A 17,670-nucleotide genomic window follows, 5' to 3' on the forward strand; every position below is an offset into this window, starting at 1 on the left:
AGAAACGGTAGTAAAGACCAATTAAATGAGTTTCATAACAATCGTCATTTTTCTCGGACGCTAAGTAGGTCGTACCGTCATCAAAACAAATTGTAAACAATTATTTTTTTTAAAATTTTAATACTTGTTTACGTAACGTTTTGAATGGACTTAATAGATGAAGATATAATATATTTATATTTGTACTAGCTGTCCGTTCTGGCTTCGCTCGGTTAGGGTAAGGGTTCACTTAAAACGTTTACATTTAAACCGTATTGGTTTATGGGACGAGTCCCTATCTATCCGTGTATATCTATTCTTATCTATCTTAATCAATTAGGAATTATACACCAAAATACTTCTCCGACCACAATTATACTCCGTCCTTTGGTGAAAATCGGATGAAAATTCGTTTTTGAGATTTTCGCGTTTAGACAGACAGACAGTGGGGCTTTGTTTTACAATATGTACTATGTAGTGATTTGGCGTTACCATAATAATGCTATCAAATAAAAGAGGCAGTAAAGAAGGCTCCATTTAAATAAGTTGCGTAATATTTGCCACTTCTCTCGGACGCTAACTGGGTCGTACCATCAACAAAGTAATGTTAATAGTTCTTAAAATATATATATTTAATTTTATACAAGTTTTATTTGTTTTTCGTTCAAATATTTTAATAAAATACGATAGACGTTTACTTATATTTCATTTATTAGAGTTTATCTTACAAAATATTAGCACAGTTTTTTAAAGCTCATCCATTGTTTGTTGCGCTAAACTCATTATAAATACGTAAATAAATAAAATATTTACATATAACGTACTTACTTACATATAATTAAATATAATTGTTTATTTATATAAAGGCAGATCTCGACCTCTATAAGTACAAATCATTTGTTTATTCTTTTCTTAAACATTTTAATACCACGATATAAAAAAAAGACCAAAGGAGATTCGTCGCAGACGTGGTAGCGCGTACAGTTGACTACTCCACAACAATGGCGGCGTTCATTCCCGCCAAATATGGATACGACGCTCGTACTTTAAAAGATGGTGTCTGCGATGCGCCGCCTTATATATACTTTATTCATAATGACAATCAAAGATAAATTAAATTAATATTTACACTTTTCAAACTTTACGTTACCTTAATATATACATACAAACATATATTATTATTATTTAAAATCGAAATAAGCATTTATTGAGGATACTATTGTACCACAAGGTAATCGTATACCTTACCGTATACCAATTTCATTGTAAATACACACATATATATATATATATTTATTTGAGAAATTTGTAATAAATATTTGAATAATTTCGATTTAAATAATTGACATCTAATAAAAGATAAACCAAGTTTTCGTTCAGAGCTAATTCTTATAAAAAATCCTAATAAGAACTAAAATACTTATTGTTATGAAGATTCACTTGGGTACGTACTACTTCAACAGATATTCTGCCATCAAACAGCAATACTCTCTGATTACGTTGGTACTTATTTTGTTAAGCTAGTGCTTCAATGTAAAATAAAACTGCCCACTTTAGAAAAATATGCTATTGTTGCTACCATGTAATAAACTGAACTATGTATATTTGGATTTCTCTGTACGCTTAATATAGTTTAGTTTATTTCCTTTAAGTAAATGTTTGTAACATTCTTTTGGAATAATAAACATTTTCAAACCTAATACTTAGTGTTCGGCCGTTCCGTTTCCGTTTTGAAGGGTGAGAGAGTCCGTGTAATTCCAGGCACAAATGACATAACATCTTAGTGCCCAAAATTAAGCGCATTTTGTATATAAGGAATGGTTTTTTCCACAGTTTCTATGAGCCGTGGTCACCGCTTATAATCAGGTGGAATATTTCCCCGTCCGTATAACTATATCATAAAAAACAACTAAACTAATTTAAATTTAAGTTTCCCTTAAATGTAACGTAACTTTTATTTTAAAAGTATATATTTTATTGTACATAATATGTAAATTTAAGTATTTTTATATGTGTACAATAAAACTATTATGTCTGTCATTTAACCAACTATAAAATTTAAGTCAAAAGACAATTTTAATAAAGTATATTTTGGTTTGTTTTGTTTGTTGATTTACGTCTATTTACGTATTAGTATTCACAGTTGTCGAAATAAAAACCTCAATTAATATAGAATTTGTTGAAAATATATATAAATTCATTGCAATTTTATTTACAGATCACATAAAAACAATCATCAATAAAGCAAAACAAAAACCAAGCACAAAAAAAAATAAATTGGTCGATAAACACAGAAGAAAAAAGGTACTCTAACTGTTTTGTCTGCGTTTTTTTATATACATCTTATACATTTCTGTTATTACGACAGAATAGAAAACCTTTTAAAATTATAATACAAAAGTAAATTATAAATCTATACGCCGTTATAAAATAGCAATTGAATAACAATTTTAAACTATATATAATTTATAACGATATATTTTTCTGCGGACGGTACGATTCACTTTCACGTACCAATCGCGTAATGTTATACAATTATTCTGTTATCTGTATTGTATTGTATTGTAAAATATTATCGTCTTTGTTATCACCATCGGTGTTTAGCATACAGACTAAATAACAGTGTTATACACAGACGGACGTAAGGCAAATCGTTGTTTGTAAAGTGAAAACACACTGGAATCATTTAGTATGACAGCGCATTCGTAATCCGGGAAGCCAAGTTGGTTATTTCGTAATAAATTGAGGGTAGTTTTAGCGCCTTAGCGAAGCGAATTTTACTGACAGCTCGGTTAGGTGACATCTCGCTTGAGGTAACTCGGGTGACTGGCGGCTTGGTGCTCGGGTCGGCAAAATGGTCCGGTCATACTCGGCGCATGCGCCACGTTGTCCGCGGAACGTCTAGTGATTTCAGTTAATATTAAATGTGAACTGTATAATTGAAATTGAATATCAGTGCTTAGTTAGTGTTAAATCAACTATTTGAATTATAACGTCGATCATTACATTAAGTGTTAATTATTTTCTCCTCGCCCGTTAATACACGCCACTATGGAGCAAAGAAATAATTCTGATATAGGCCGAGTCCCTATAATTATATTATATGCTTGGGGTTAAGACAAGAATATATAAATATAGTTCACATACGATATTTCCTAAATCAATGGGAAGTTCTGTTGCGTCAAATCTGTATCCATTAATGTTAATAAATAAGTAATTGTAACTCTTTAAAACCATTATCAGAATAACCCGTAGAGCTATTTTAAGAACGAACTCGTAACTCACCGCAGAACACGAACGTAAAATATCACAGTGATACGACATTGACGTCATCGATTCCCGCTGTCGGTACGCCTAGAACTTTTAGACTACGCAACGGATTTGAATCCAGTTTTCATTATCAAACTGAGTGATTCGAGAGGAAGATTTAGAAGAGAAAAACCGACAATTTCAACTTAACTAGAACGGAAGACAATAACTTTTCTTTTTATGTTCATTCTTCAATATAAAAGTTGTAAATACACTTTATGTGCATCTGAAGCGGGGACATTTAGTTATTAATAAACGGCATCCGTTTAGAGTTACAATCGACCCGGATCATATTATTATATTTGAGAGAAAAAAAGCAAAATGATTCCAAATGTCATTTTATATATTCAATTAATTCAAATCAACTAACTATCAATAAATCAACGTTTGTCGTGGGAGGTTGTTACGGGTCTTTCTAGCGCGTATCCGGACCAGACAGCGTTTCCCAATGGCGGGCCAATTAGAATTTTATAGAATAAATTAATTTAATTGTTTTTCTAATTACCTAATATAGAGTTTAGAGATTGTTAATTATTAACACAGTGAATAAATTTTATATACAGGCGAGTTAGTGTATACAAAAAATATCGGTGTTGTCGCCATTTAATTTACTATGGAAAGTATTGGTACCAAGTTTGCTAGCCTGTTTTTATAAGTGGCGCCATCTGCAGCGAGCTTGGTTCATAAGACCGACAGATACTGGGTTCACTTTTTTCTCTACCTTAGCCGAGGCAATAGCGGACGTTAGAGGATACCGATGTTGCCTCGGTTTAAATTAAAGTAAAACTGCTTTTAATAAAGAAAATATATCGTATTGAACCTTAACGTACTGATTAAAGTTTAATGCCTTATTTTTCAGTTAAAATACAGAATCTCTAATTCACTGAAATATTATAAATTATCAAGTTTCATACGTTTTATTGTAAGTGGCACTGTTTCAATATATCGATATATTTACAATTTTGTAATAGTTTATAATCTAACGACATCAAATTATTCTTTATTCAAGTATTAATAAAAGAACTTCTGAGTTCTCATATTATAGCGTTGAATTAAATTTAAAGATACCACCGGTTCGTAAGGTAGAGTCTACCGAGAACCGGCAAGAAATTCAGTAGTTGCTCTTTTCGCCGCTTTTTTTATTAATAATTGAAGTCACCGTATCTTTAAAAAATATCTATATTATTGTAAATATGTATAATATTTTTGGAAACATATTTTGGAGCAACTGTAAGTATACCAACTGTATTAAAAACATTCCGAAGAGTCTTGAGATCCAAATTATAAATAGACCGGACAGACTTTTTTGGCAGCATTCAAACAGTTTCAATATCCGTAGCGTCACCCCAAAGCAAAGTGCCGTAAGTGCCATAATACTATGAAAAAAGACCTAAGTATACTAATCGAGCAGTATCAACAACAGTTAGCTGTTTAACATCCCGAAGGGAGTCTCGAGCTCTAAGATTATAAATAGACCCGACAGTTCTTCATTATATATTACGTTAGGTACTCTATGCCCTTGTGTATTGTTCAGGGCCGGATCTACCATATGACTTTTTGGGCTCCAGTCCAGGGCCCCGTGGATCCAAGGGGGCCCCAGCTAAGTCAAGTCAAAGTCAAAAATAGACGATAATGCGAAAGAATCCATAAATCACATATTAAACTAAACGGACCGTATGGTTTGCAGCCCTGCGAGTCCTGCAATTAATCATATTAAACCCATTCAATTAATTTAATTCATGTCTATGTTCAGATATGTCTTAAGTGGGACCTTAAGTAGTGTTAGCCCAGGGCCACCTAAACCTACGGTCCGGCCCTGGTATTGTTGATAGCATGTGTGAGAATTTCATGACGATCGCTTGAGTAGTTAAGACGTAAAGCGTAACAAACAAACAGATTTACTTCCGCATTAATTATATTATTTAGGGTATACAAAAGTCTCGACGATAATAGGGAGCAAAAACTACACAAGTTTTGTTTTAAACTTGAATTTCGTTACATACACCTCAGTTGTATTGTTTCTGCTGTTTCACAATCACAATTGCTTTGATATTAACAAGACTGCGAGCCGAGATGCCCCAGTGGTTAGAACGCGTGCATCTTAACCGATGATTTCGGGTTCCCAGGCACCACTGAATTTTCACCAATAATTTGTGTTTATAATTCATCTCGTGTTCGGCGGTGAAGGAAAACATCGTGAGGAAACCTGCATGTGTCTAATTTCAACGAAATTCTGCCACATGTGTATTCCACCAACCCGCATTGGAGCGTGGTGGCATATGCACCAAACCTTCTCCTCAAAGGGAGACGAGGCCTTAGTCCAGCAGTGGGAAATTTACATGCTGCTAATGTAACAAGACTGCGTGTTGTCGGTTTACGTCACACGTTTGTTCCTAAATATAACATAAATAATTATATGTTGTTTTTTATGTAGTTTTATATAGGTATGTGCATATATTGTTATATATTGTTAATTAATTTTTAATTACCGCCTTTATGGTTTTTCTATTTGACCTAAAGGTTGACTGGCAGAGAATGCCTTCAGGCATTAAGTCCGCCTTTTGTCCCATTGGTGGTCAATAAAGCATTTAAATAAATAAATAAAATAAATAATAATACTAGTTAGGATTAGAACTTTCACTTGCAGTAGGGCTTCGTGCAAGCATGGTAGGTACCACCTTCTTATCACATATATATTCTAGCGCCAAACAGCAATACTTAGTATTGTTGTGTTCCGGTTTGTAGGGTGAGTGAGCTAGTACTCTCATCACAAGGGATGTAACATCTTAGATCCCAAGGTTGGTGAATTTGGATCCAACCCACCTCCACGCTAAATGGCAGCCATTTTGATTTTTTTAATGAAATTTTTCTACGTCTGTACAAAAAACATCATATCTGTGCAAATTTATGCTGTATTTGTATATTAAAATAGTTGTTTTATTATTATCTAGAAAATCGCTAGTCCGTAGCCGGACACACTGTATATAGACAAACAACAGACGGACAAGTTACTTTTGAGATAGTGTACTCTTTATTCCAATCACAAGAGAAGTAGAGACAAATTAACAACATTGATAGCGAACTGAAGCGATGTCAGTGGACGTGGTCTTGTGTAATCTATGATATTCACTATGGCGTTCAAAAGGCGTTTAAAAAAGTTGCTATAGAAACTTTGGAAGTAAAATTTAAGTCTTAAGCATAATAAAGGGCATGAAAGCAATCTTCTGACGATTCTCACTCCCTAAATTTATTTTTAAGAGACCTTCCAAGGCGTTTCACCTATTGTCCGAGGTTTGACGGTTTGGTTTGGACGACGAGGATTTTATGCGATTGGGTTAAGACAGGCCTTAAAGTGCATATAAGTAGTTATGTGATATATTATAAATAAAGACACATTAATCAAGAATTTTTTATAGCAAATGTATTGAAAAATCTCTTAGAATTTTTGTTTCGCCTTCGATTGGAATAGACTGTAGAATTTTCTATTGAAGTAAACGAAATTGAGAAATCTATTTTTAAAGTCCAGGAAACGAATGAAATGTGAACATAGTCAGGAAAAACTCGTATAATCGAGTTGAGAATAAAATTGCTCAACGAGTGTCAATGACATTAAAGAGGGAAAGAAAAATATATACAGGAATTCGATGCGTGAAAGAGATAACTGTATGTTTGTTTGTACTGTCACATGCCAACGCGCGTGACAGTGAAATTTTTTAAGAGGCAGTCGTTTTTCACCGATTAAATTGTATATATATATATTTTATTTTTAAGCTATATTGTTCGTTTTTAATTCACAATAATTTTTGCTATGGTAAATGTAAAAGTATAACTTTTTTTAAGCTATAGTAAAGGCTTCTGTCATAATACCATCAATGATGAGAAACCTTCACGATAACGTAAAAAATTACAGAGTTTAAAAAAAATCGAATAAATGGTTTATAAACGCATACATACAAATAAACTGACATTAATTTATCTGTAACATATCTGTCCGTTCTGACTTCGCCCGGATAAAATATGAATCATCCCATCAAGGGACACACTCAAACACACACCCAAAAAAGTGTCGCAGAACAACCAGTTGGAACGAAATTGCTAACGTAATATATTCTGTATAAAATAACAACTAAAACTGTTATTAAAAATAAGTTTAATATTAATTATACGAAATCGTTAGTAATAGAAAGAAACAGAGAGAAAGAGTAAGAGAGACAGGTGTACAAGGGGTACATCGCTTTTTTATAACGTGAAGATTTCCACTTCATCGTAAGTCGAGTAAAAGAACTTCGTTAAAAATAATCGAAATCCGCGATTGCTTAAGAGTTCAGTTACATTTAAAACACGTACAAAAGATTTATATATATAAATATATATGTAGTTAGCTTCCCCTTAACACGCACATATGCATCACCGTACTGCACTATCGCTACGGGAAAAGATCTAATATAATCTTGTTATAAATTTTAATACTTGCATCACGAACTACCGTTATATTTACGACGAAACGCTTCCCACGTTATAAATTTTCGGCAACGGAATTGTCTTGTAAACGCACTGTTTTAATTTAAATTAAATTGAAATCGAAATTTAAAATATTCCAATTTCGAATTTAATCAGTTGGAAAAACAGATAGCAATTATCATTAGATAACTAATTAATTAGTCGGTAATGAGTTCAGTGTGTAGCATCGCGAGTTCTTTGCATTATTTTACATAATATAATACCATTTCCTTAATCGCCTTCCGTTGCGTTTTGTTAACAAGTTATTTTTCTGTCTGTTTTATATTTTGAATGAATGATTTGGAAACTCTCGTTTGCAACTCAATCATAGCTAGCTCTAAGCCTTACTTGGTGGTAGGGCTTTGTGCCTACCGTCTATCGTACCGTAGTTATTCATCATATTATCTACCGTCAAGCAGCAATATTTAGTGTGATTTTGTTTCTCTTTGAAGGGTGAATGAGCCAGTGTAACTACAGGCATAAAGAAAATAACAAGATTTAAGATTGATTTTATATAGGTAGTGGTGACCACTTAGCAATCGTTCATATTCAAATTTCTATTAAAATAAACATTTTAAAAATAAAATAAGATCAAATTGTCTATTTCGAGCTGCTCGATACTTCATTGGCAGATTTAGCGAGCAACATCAATGCGCGCGCGTCATAAAAATTCAGTTTTTCATAACGCGCCAAAGAAATATAACCTCAAAAAAAAAACGTTATTAATAACGTTAATTATAACCAATTAAAAAATCTTAACTCGCCAAAGAAGTATAACTCCAAAAAACAAAAATAACCGTTATAAATAACGTTAATTATAACGAGTTTAAAAAAAGACGTCTTATCATGATAACAAGAAAGTTGAAGTACGGAAAAGTCAAGTTATGTCAAGAGGTCAGCTAGCAAATTAATACGTTCTTAATTGTAATGTTATATAACCTATTGCGCAGGCGCATATTGAAATGTCACGGAATCCGTGTTGTGTAACAAACTTTTGTACTCGGATAACAGGTTGTATTCGGAAGTTACTGATCGCTATTGGATTTGGTGAATTTAAGAGCCAGCCTGATGTGAATACCATAAACAAGGTTAGTTAAGTTAGCATAAGTTTTGAAATTATTTTTATGTTTGGAGGCGGATGGTAAATAGGCCATCTGATGGTCACCACCGTGCAACACAGCAATACTGTATCTTGATGTATTGCGGTGGAATATCGGATGAGTGGGTGGTACCTACAGAGTCTTGTACAAAGCCCTACCACCAAGTAGCGTATTATTTCTAACATCATTGACATGAGCTAACCTTAACAATATATTCTCTACTCCTTTTAAATTTTACATTAAATAATATTAAGGATTCGTTCTACCCAATTTGTTAAATCTAATTAAGATTCTCATAGGTTGCCTGGAGGAGATCACGATAGCGCAGACTTTGGTCGTGTTTAACGTATAAATATCCTGCGCTGTGATGATAACATTGCGCGTGTGCAATTACGATTATTAAAAAAAATTGCTCAAAGTATTATCAATGAGTAACATCTTATGAGGCAAGAATGCTTATGATTAGAATACCTAAATCTTAACCCAAAATATTGGGATCCAATGCGGGTAAACATGTACTTAAATTGTGTTCAATTGATCTTATGCTCTGCGGTCATTTAACAGCTTAAAAACAGTTAGGAGGGCTCCAGCAGTAGGACATTCAATGTAGATGTTATTTTACTTTTTTTCCGTTGCATTTGCTGATTGGATTATGAAAATGATGGAATAGGAGGCACCTGTGTTTGTGCACACACTTGTGCCCTGTAATATGTCCTGTGTACTCGGCTGTTCTCCCTTAAGATTGACCGCCGCGTCGAAGTCAGTCAGGACGTTATTATTACAAAAATGATGGTGTAATTGCCGAGAGGCACATAGTACCAGGAAACTATAACTGTATAAGAGTCAGTACACGGAAGATTATATTAAGTATATAACAATCTTGAACCAATATTTATATATAAAAAGATTAAACAATACAATTTCTACACGTCAAGATCGTGGGAAGAACGGTGAAAATGGAAGTTTCACTGATGGCCGAGTAAAAAGCAAGATACGACATGAGAATAAACAATTGTGTTCCACGAAAGTGTTTGTGCGTAATTCAAATTATTTGACGCATTGGTGACATCTCGAAAGCTGATTAGGTTAAGATCAAAATCTTTTATACATATATACATTAACAGCCTGTAAAATTCTCACTGCTGGGCTAATGCCTCCTCTTCCTTTGAGGAGAGGGTTTTGAGTATATTCCACCACGCTGCTCCGTTTAAATCACCGTTCACATTATTATATATATAACAAATAAAATAAATCTAAAAAAGAGTATTAAAAAAGCAAGTAAGAAAATTTATTAAGTATTTGAGACATATGTACATAAGTTACAGTTGTTACTTAAGAAATCCGATGGCTATGAACCGATTTGGATTTTTTTTTTGTTTGCGACCAATCGGTGCTTTTATGAGTCTACTTGAATAAAGAATGTTTTGATTTGATTTCGAGACTCCGGAACGCTACTGAGAAATTTTCATCAATAAAATTATATGACCTCTACTTGAGAACTGCGGCCTTATATGTATATGACAGACAGATATATATATATATATACTAAATACATATTGTATAATTCAACTTTAAATAATATTTTATAAACATCTAAACGAACACAAGAAGGAGGGTAATTCCATAATTACATCACGATTACATCAGCTGTTTTTGACAAGGAAAGCATTGCATAAGATTTTATCTAGAAAGTACGGTAATGGTCTCTTAGCATTAAGTAATTTGAATCTAGTTATTTAAAATTAAATAAAACATAATAAAAAATATATTCATATCAGGCATAAAAAAAAGAAACATTTGTTTATTTATTTGTCAAGAGTAATGCTGATAAATTAAAAAAAAAACAGTTGAAAATAAACGAATACTTTTTTATTTTATTTTACGTTATTATTTCTTTTATTGACTAGTTTGAAACCTTAGATCTAGTAAAGCGCTCAAAACCGCTAAAAATTAAGTTAACATATTATTTCATTACCTTTGTAACATTTTTTGTTTCTAATATTTTAGATTATGTGATGTATATTTATTTATATATTATATACGAAACTATTTGTATAGTACTATGATGTATCATATTTTTTTTATCTATGTCAATGTTGCCTGGAAGAGATCGCAGTATTCAATGAGGCCGCTTCTTATAAATTACTCGGTTTTACTTCGTGTAAATTGTCATTGAAACAGTTGTTCGTGTTCCAATTCCAATTTTTTCATTGGTATCTATTACTTGGTGATAACATAGTCTAAAACAAAGTCGCTTTCCGTCTGAACGCTTAGATGTTTTAAACTACGCAACGGATTTTAATTCGGTTTTCATCACTAAACAGAGTGATTTAAGAGGAAGGTTTATATGTATAATACATTCATAGTATGATGGAGAAAAGCTGAGAACTTCGACTGCCCTAGCCGGAAAAAAAGGAATTATCTTTTTATGTTTGTTTTTCTATCTAAAATAGTATATATATATAGACCCTTATTTTATCTGTGTGAGGCGGGAGATATACTTAGTAAGTTATTAATCATATTTATATCACATCACTTTCTTTATCAATGAATTGCATCCGTGTGAAATCAGGGCGGGTAGCTAGTTAAAAATATCAGCGTTGCATGTATTTTTATTTTTTTTAATTATCAATTTTATTGTAAATAAAATGTAGATTAAAAAAATATAACGAAACGTCATTTCCTATATGTTAGAATGAATATACGCATTTGTTTTATTTCAAACGTCGAATAGAAAAAGCCTCTTAACAACGGGAAAACAATTCGCGACAGTAAAAATAATTTTGATTATCATTCCTAACAAACGATAAGACACCTTGTTACGATGTGTTATGATTCAATTTCGTTTGTATATAATAAACTCTCATTTTTCATACTTGCGTGACAAAATGTAGCGTGTAGTCAAATGAAGGGAACAGTTGCGATTTTAATTACCGTATTGGTTATTTGGAAATAAGGTCGAAATTCGCTTGGCAAATGTTTCACGCGAAATGTGTCAGTGTTTACAATCTGTTTTAAAAATTATGACGTATATCAAAGTAATATAGAACGCATATGATTGAGTTTTTTTTTTCATTTTTATTTACGTGAAAAGTTTTGCTATGGACAAATCTACAGTGTGCGGTTACTTAACCTCTTTAAGTGTGGTCGTTATTTAGATATATATGTATTCTATATTGTAAATAAATAAATAATTTTATTAGATTAGATTAAATGAATTATTAATAAAATACACTTATGATATTTTAATACTTTTATTATTATTAAATTTCGTTAACTTTAACTAGTCTAAACAAATGTTTATATACCAGAGTAATGTCTTTTTTTTTTTTCTCTTTTGGTCATTTTTCGTTTTTTCTTTTCTTCGCTTTTGTTGTTGTAGCAAGCAATTGCAATTAATAGTTTAATTAGCATGTAGTGTTTGTTTTTAAATGATTTTACATAATCTATGGATGTATATACCTAATTGTGTATTTATGTAAGAATGACAAATGGAAAAATCGCTAGCGAACTTATTAAATAAATAAATCATTTTGACACATTATTTACGTAGATGTATTTATGATAAAGTAATGTAAACGTATGTGACTATTTGTTGATCGAATTAAATGTATATACATCGCAAATTTACGACAAATAACTTTCATCAAACGGAAGATCAACAACGAACCAATTTCCCGCGAAAAAGGAAACCGCCATATTGATTTAGCTGTCATTTTCAATTGTCAAAACGTTATTGAATGTGGGAACGCGTTCTCACGGTAAAAGTTAGATCGGTAATACTTTTTATTAAACAATCATCGGATTGTCAAGAAGAGTATAATTTTACGAACGCATTTTCTTCTTTTCTAACCGACAACGATTAAGTTTATACGGACTTCTGAATAGAGTGAAATAATTTTTGAAAAATCAGTTTAAAAATATTCCAATCGAACAAAAACTTACTTCGAAAATTGGCCTCAATTTCAGCTTCAATATATATTAGTTGGTCTCCCGCGAGACTTTGCGTTTATTCAAAAGATTTTTTAGGAACTTCTTAACCTATGACAGGTTTTATTTTGATTTAATTTCATTGTTAACTGCAAGTTACATATCTACATTTGGCGCCAAAATTACGAATTATTTAAATGAAATTTTTAATGTCAAGTAGTATACATTAGTTTAGTTAGAAGTGGAGTTTGTTAAAAACATTTTATTTATATTTGTTTACGTTTTTCATTTTATTTTCTTATACAGACGTAGTACTGTTCTCTAACCGGCCAGTGTTTCTAAAATCAATTCTTTGTTAAATTGTAACAATTCAGTAAATTGCAATCAAGAATTACGCTTTTAATATATAAGATATAAAAAATAACATATAAAGGGAAATGGCCTTCGAGTTCTTTTTTTTTATTTTTTTATTACATAATATTGGTAGTCAGATGCGCCAATGGGCTACCTGATGGTAAGTGGTTACTAGCGTCTATAGACATTGGCGCTGTATCAAATGTTAAGTTATTACCATTCCTTACATAGCCAATGTACTACCAACCTTGGGAGCTAAGATGTTATAATTTGTTCTTGTAGTTACAGTAATTAACTGATGATTTATAAGCAATAAAGGGATCATCATCCTCCTGTCCTTATCCCAATTTTACTTGGGGTTGGCGCAGCATGTCTTCTTCTTCCATACTTCTCTGTCTGACGTCATCTCACAAGTAACATTCTTTCCAGCCATATAGCCTATCACACAATACATCCATAATTTCTTTGGACGTCCAACTTTGCTCAAGATTTTCCTCACAACATGGTCCTCACACCTCCGCATAACATGCTCATTCCATGACAGCCGGTTTCGAGATAGCGAACAATAAAGTGAAATACAGACGAATTATAAACCACCATTTTTAAATATGTTTATTAATACATTTATCGTTAAAAAAGGTTTTTGTGTAAGATAAACAATCTTTAAGGTGAGTAAACACTGCGAATGGAATGATCACCATACGTATGAAAACATCCAATTGTAAAAAAAGACGTGGAAATAATTTATTATCCGTGAGGAGCATTAATAAGACAGATTCTCAATAATCACTAATCAAACTGATGATACTGTCAAGGCGTGTTGGGTATCGATTCTTCTGTCATAAAAAAAAACCGTTGCTAAGTGTCAAAAGACAATTTGAAAATAGAATGGAAGATTTGTTAACAATATGTGATTTGGATTGAAATAGACTAAGCAATTCTATTGTATAATGTTTTTATTAAACTAATTTGAAGCAGAAGTGAATATAATGTTGCTATCTCTGTCCTATAAATGGAATTATGAAGAGAAAGACTTTTAGTACTGAGTTCTGTCAAATTATTTTAAACGATCGTGGACAATAGAATTTGCACTCTCCTTTTGTGTAGGTGAATATTTTTTAATGTCTTCTGTACGTGTATTGCAGTTTATTGTTTCGTAAATAACATTGCAATGCAATATTGTTTTAATAGTTATTTTTATAGCCTTACAATTTAAAACTAGGTCGAAAATAATTGTCATTTGTAACGAATATTTTCGACATACAAAGATAAAATTATCTGAGACTTTGTTTGAACTTTTGAACATATTGCTTGCTTAGTCGTGGTCCGTGACTTCGTTCGTAAGAGTGCTTTGAGTAATAACATCGACAATCTAATCTTAAATTGACTACAATTGTATATAGAACGTAACTGAAAGGCATAAGGCGATGAATTATTTTAATTGGTTATTACATCACTTGAACACCTTATCGGTAGGTGGACAAGCGAATGGGTCACCTGATGGTATGTGGTCCATTAGATCACTAAAGCGCCACCAACCTTGGGAACTAAGATGTTATGTCCCTTGTGCTTGTGGTAACACTGGCACACTCACCTTTCAAACCGGAACACAACAATACTGTCTGCTGTTTGGCGGTAGAATATCTGATGAGTGGGTGGTATCTACCCAGACGGGCTTGCACTAAATCCTACCAACATTATAATTGAGTGATTTTTCATTTGTAGTTAGATTTTGTTGGTACGTATGTGGATATTCTTGCATTTTAGTCCAGTGAGTACCGCATCCCCTTCACGGGGTTCAACGAGTAAATACGTCTTCCAGCAAGAATAAAATTACTATGTATTATATACAGAACGTAGTCGATGTAGTTTTTTTTTACAATATTTGATCAGAAAAGTTTTATCGTAATGTTATTAGTTAACAGTTGCAATTAACAGTCAATTTCAAAGTGTTAATATGTTTCTTTTCGGACGTTCTGCTTATATAGGTAGAAATATAGTTTTTAAATTTCGTTTTAAATTCGTCATACTCAATGCAATATCGCCTTAAGGTAATATTACTCATGATATTTGTACGAAGCTCTCACGACGTCCGTGGTGTGTTACTATCGCGGAAGACAAATAATGACGTTCGTAACTTACTTTCTTGTTAAAAACGATCCGCTCTCTTTCACGTTAACTCCTCGAAAGCAGTTCAACATTCGTCTAAACCACAAGCGATCCCATAATAAAATTATACAACTCACCTCTCTCTGAGAAAGCGTCGGTGGCACTACTGATATCCTGCAAGCCCTGGTCCTCTGTACCAATTTCATTACCGAAATTTTGATCACGAAACACAACATTGTCATTGAAATTTGAACCGCCGCCCCCGTGGGAATTTGTTTGCACCGAGTTACCGCTGCCACTGTCTGGGGAATAAGGGAACACTACCCGAGGACTTCGCGCCTTCCAGCCCACGTTGGGAACGTTCGGCACGTTTGGTCCATAAAAACCGGTCCTTGGTGGAGCGTAGGGGACTTGGTAAGGATCGAAACCAAAACTGGGAGCGTATGGCCTACTGAATCTACCTTGATAAAATTTTGGATACGCGAACGGCCGGAGACGAGGCAAATCGTAATATCTGTCATTGCCAGACGGATGTTCCTCTTTGAATGGTTCTTCAGTCTTCTCCGGGGAAGTGAACTCATAGTCAGATGTATCGTCAAATTTAATTTTTGTATGCGTCTTCTCTGTCAAGTCGATCTCGCCCCGTCCCAATGGTTGATTGTTTTCGTCCTCATCTAAGAACATCACTCTCGATTTGAACTTGCGTCTGTAATTCCTGGGTATGAACATAGGGAAGGCCATCGGTTTCTGGTAAACGCTTAGCGCCCGACTCGGCTCGGCGGCTACGAAAGACGCGGCCGCTAGCATAATCACTTTCCATCTGTTTTCGCTTAACATGTTGATGCGGTCACTGCTCCCAGGATTTCACTTTCATTTTACTTTTTACGCGAATTGTGTTTATTTGTTTGTGGGTGAACGTTATTTTGTGTGAGTGTATTGTGTTTTTATTCGATTTTCATTTTTTTTTTTGTATTTTTTGTGGAAGCGCGTGTGGTTCGGGCGGGAGTCGAACGCGGACTGGGTGCGATCTCGGCCCCCACTGAGAGGCGACTGGGGTTATGTAAAAGTGTGTGTTCTGACGTGAGCGGTTTATGTAACTGTGATAGCGTTGCTCGGCGACCGTGTTTTGGGAGTGACGTCACGCTGGGATAGAATTGACTGTTGGATAACTAGGATACCTTAATATACTTCTATAAGAATTTGTTATCATGAAAGTTAATTGTTTTATTTATTCAATTAGTCCAATTCCAATTTAATTATTTTATTATTCAATTAAAGGCATTAATTACAAAAAATTAAATCACATACATATATGTAATTCATTTTATATCCCATGTAATTATGACAAATTATTGTAATTTCTTAAACATTATGAGTCATTCATAATTGATATGGTCAGTCAGTCTGCCTGTATCTAACAGTAAAATATTTATAAAATGATAAGAGCTATTGGGTTTGTAGAATAATTAATTAACTCTCGGAAATTTGCATGTAAAATTTTAGAGTTAATTTTTGTTCGCAACAATTTTTCTCGTTGCGCTACAGGGCTTTCCGCAAACGTAGAATGTGCTGATATTTTAGTAAAATATTACACAATGCTAAATTATGCAAAGATTATATATGTATATATTATTATGTGATATTTAGAGTTATGTCAAATCGCGGTTTTTCAAAGAAAATAATGTTCTGGTATTTTAAAACCTTATTCATGCAATGTAGAATTAAAATATATAAAAAGAGTTTTACGTCTTCACGCAATGTAGAAATAATATATAAAACGAGTTTTACGTCCGCGGTTTCCGCTCGCAAAGGGTGGCGGGATGTCAATATACCAATTTGTAGATTTAATTTAAAATTTCAAGTACTTGCATATATATATCCAAGTTTACTCCAAATTAAGTAAAGGAAATAAAAGCCCAGCTTCCTTGGGATTTAAGCTTGCTTCATAGCAAATTTCATCCAAATAGCTCGTATTCTTTGGTCGCATAAGCATCGTTTATAAATGTACGGAATTAATAGGGAAAACGCTTTCTAAGCTCTTCCTAAAGAACTGTAGAAAAAATATTTTAATTTATATTTCGCATCTTTGTTATGTCTTAAAATCATTGCTACGACCAAAGCGTATATACTTTATTATTTATATTTAGAATTTTGTATTTATTTAAGTTAAGTTGATTATAAAGTTTGTTACAATGTTATTTAATTTCGTGATATGATTTTTACATCTGCCGTCTACCAACAATAATTATTATTTGAATTTTGTATAACGATTACAATTATTGTTGAACTTAAGCAGGTTGGTTACTCTGCCGGCTTAATAAATATTGTTTATAACAATACAACAATTATTTCGCTGTCCTGGACCACTTTCCGTTTTATATGACTTTAA

At 32.8% G+C, this 17,670-nt stretch overlaps 1 protein-coding gene across 2 annotated transcripts in view; it reads right to left on the reverse strand.

Annotated features, from left to right (window-relative positions):
* Positions 1 to 16,343, reverse strand: part of LOC113391851 (uncharacterized) — a 56,772-nt gene extending 40,429 nt beyond the window's left edge. For both annotated transcript variants that reach the window (XM_026627956.2, XM_026627955.2), the window contains exon 1: positions 15,419 to 16,343. In XM_026627956.2, the coding sequence (XP_026483741.2) occupies positions 15,419 to 16,118 (700 nt within the window). In that variant the 5' untranslated portion in view covers positions 16,119 to 16,343. The remainder of the gene's footprint in view (positions 1 to 15,418) is intronic.
* Between the last annotated feature and the right edge of the window lie 1,327 nt (positions 16,344 to 17,670).

The sequence above is a fragment of the Vanessa tameamea genome, chromosome 28 (genome assembly GCF_037043105.1).
Source record: "Vanessa tameamea isolate UH-Manoa-2023 chromosome 28, ilVanTame1 primary haplotype, whole genome shotgun sequence".
NCBI classification, from domain to species: Eukaryota; Metazoa; Arthropoda; class Insecta; order Lepidoptera; family Nymphalidae; genus Vanessa; species Vanessa tameamea.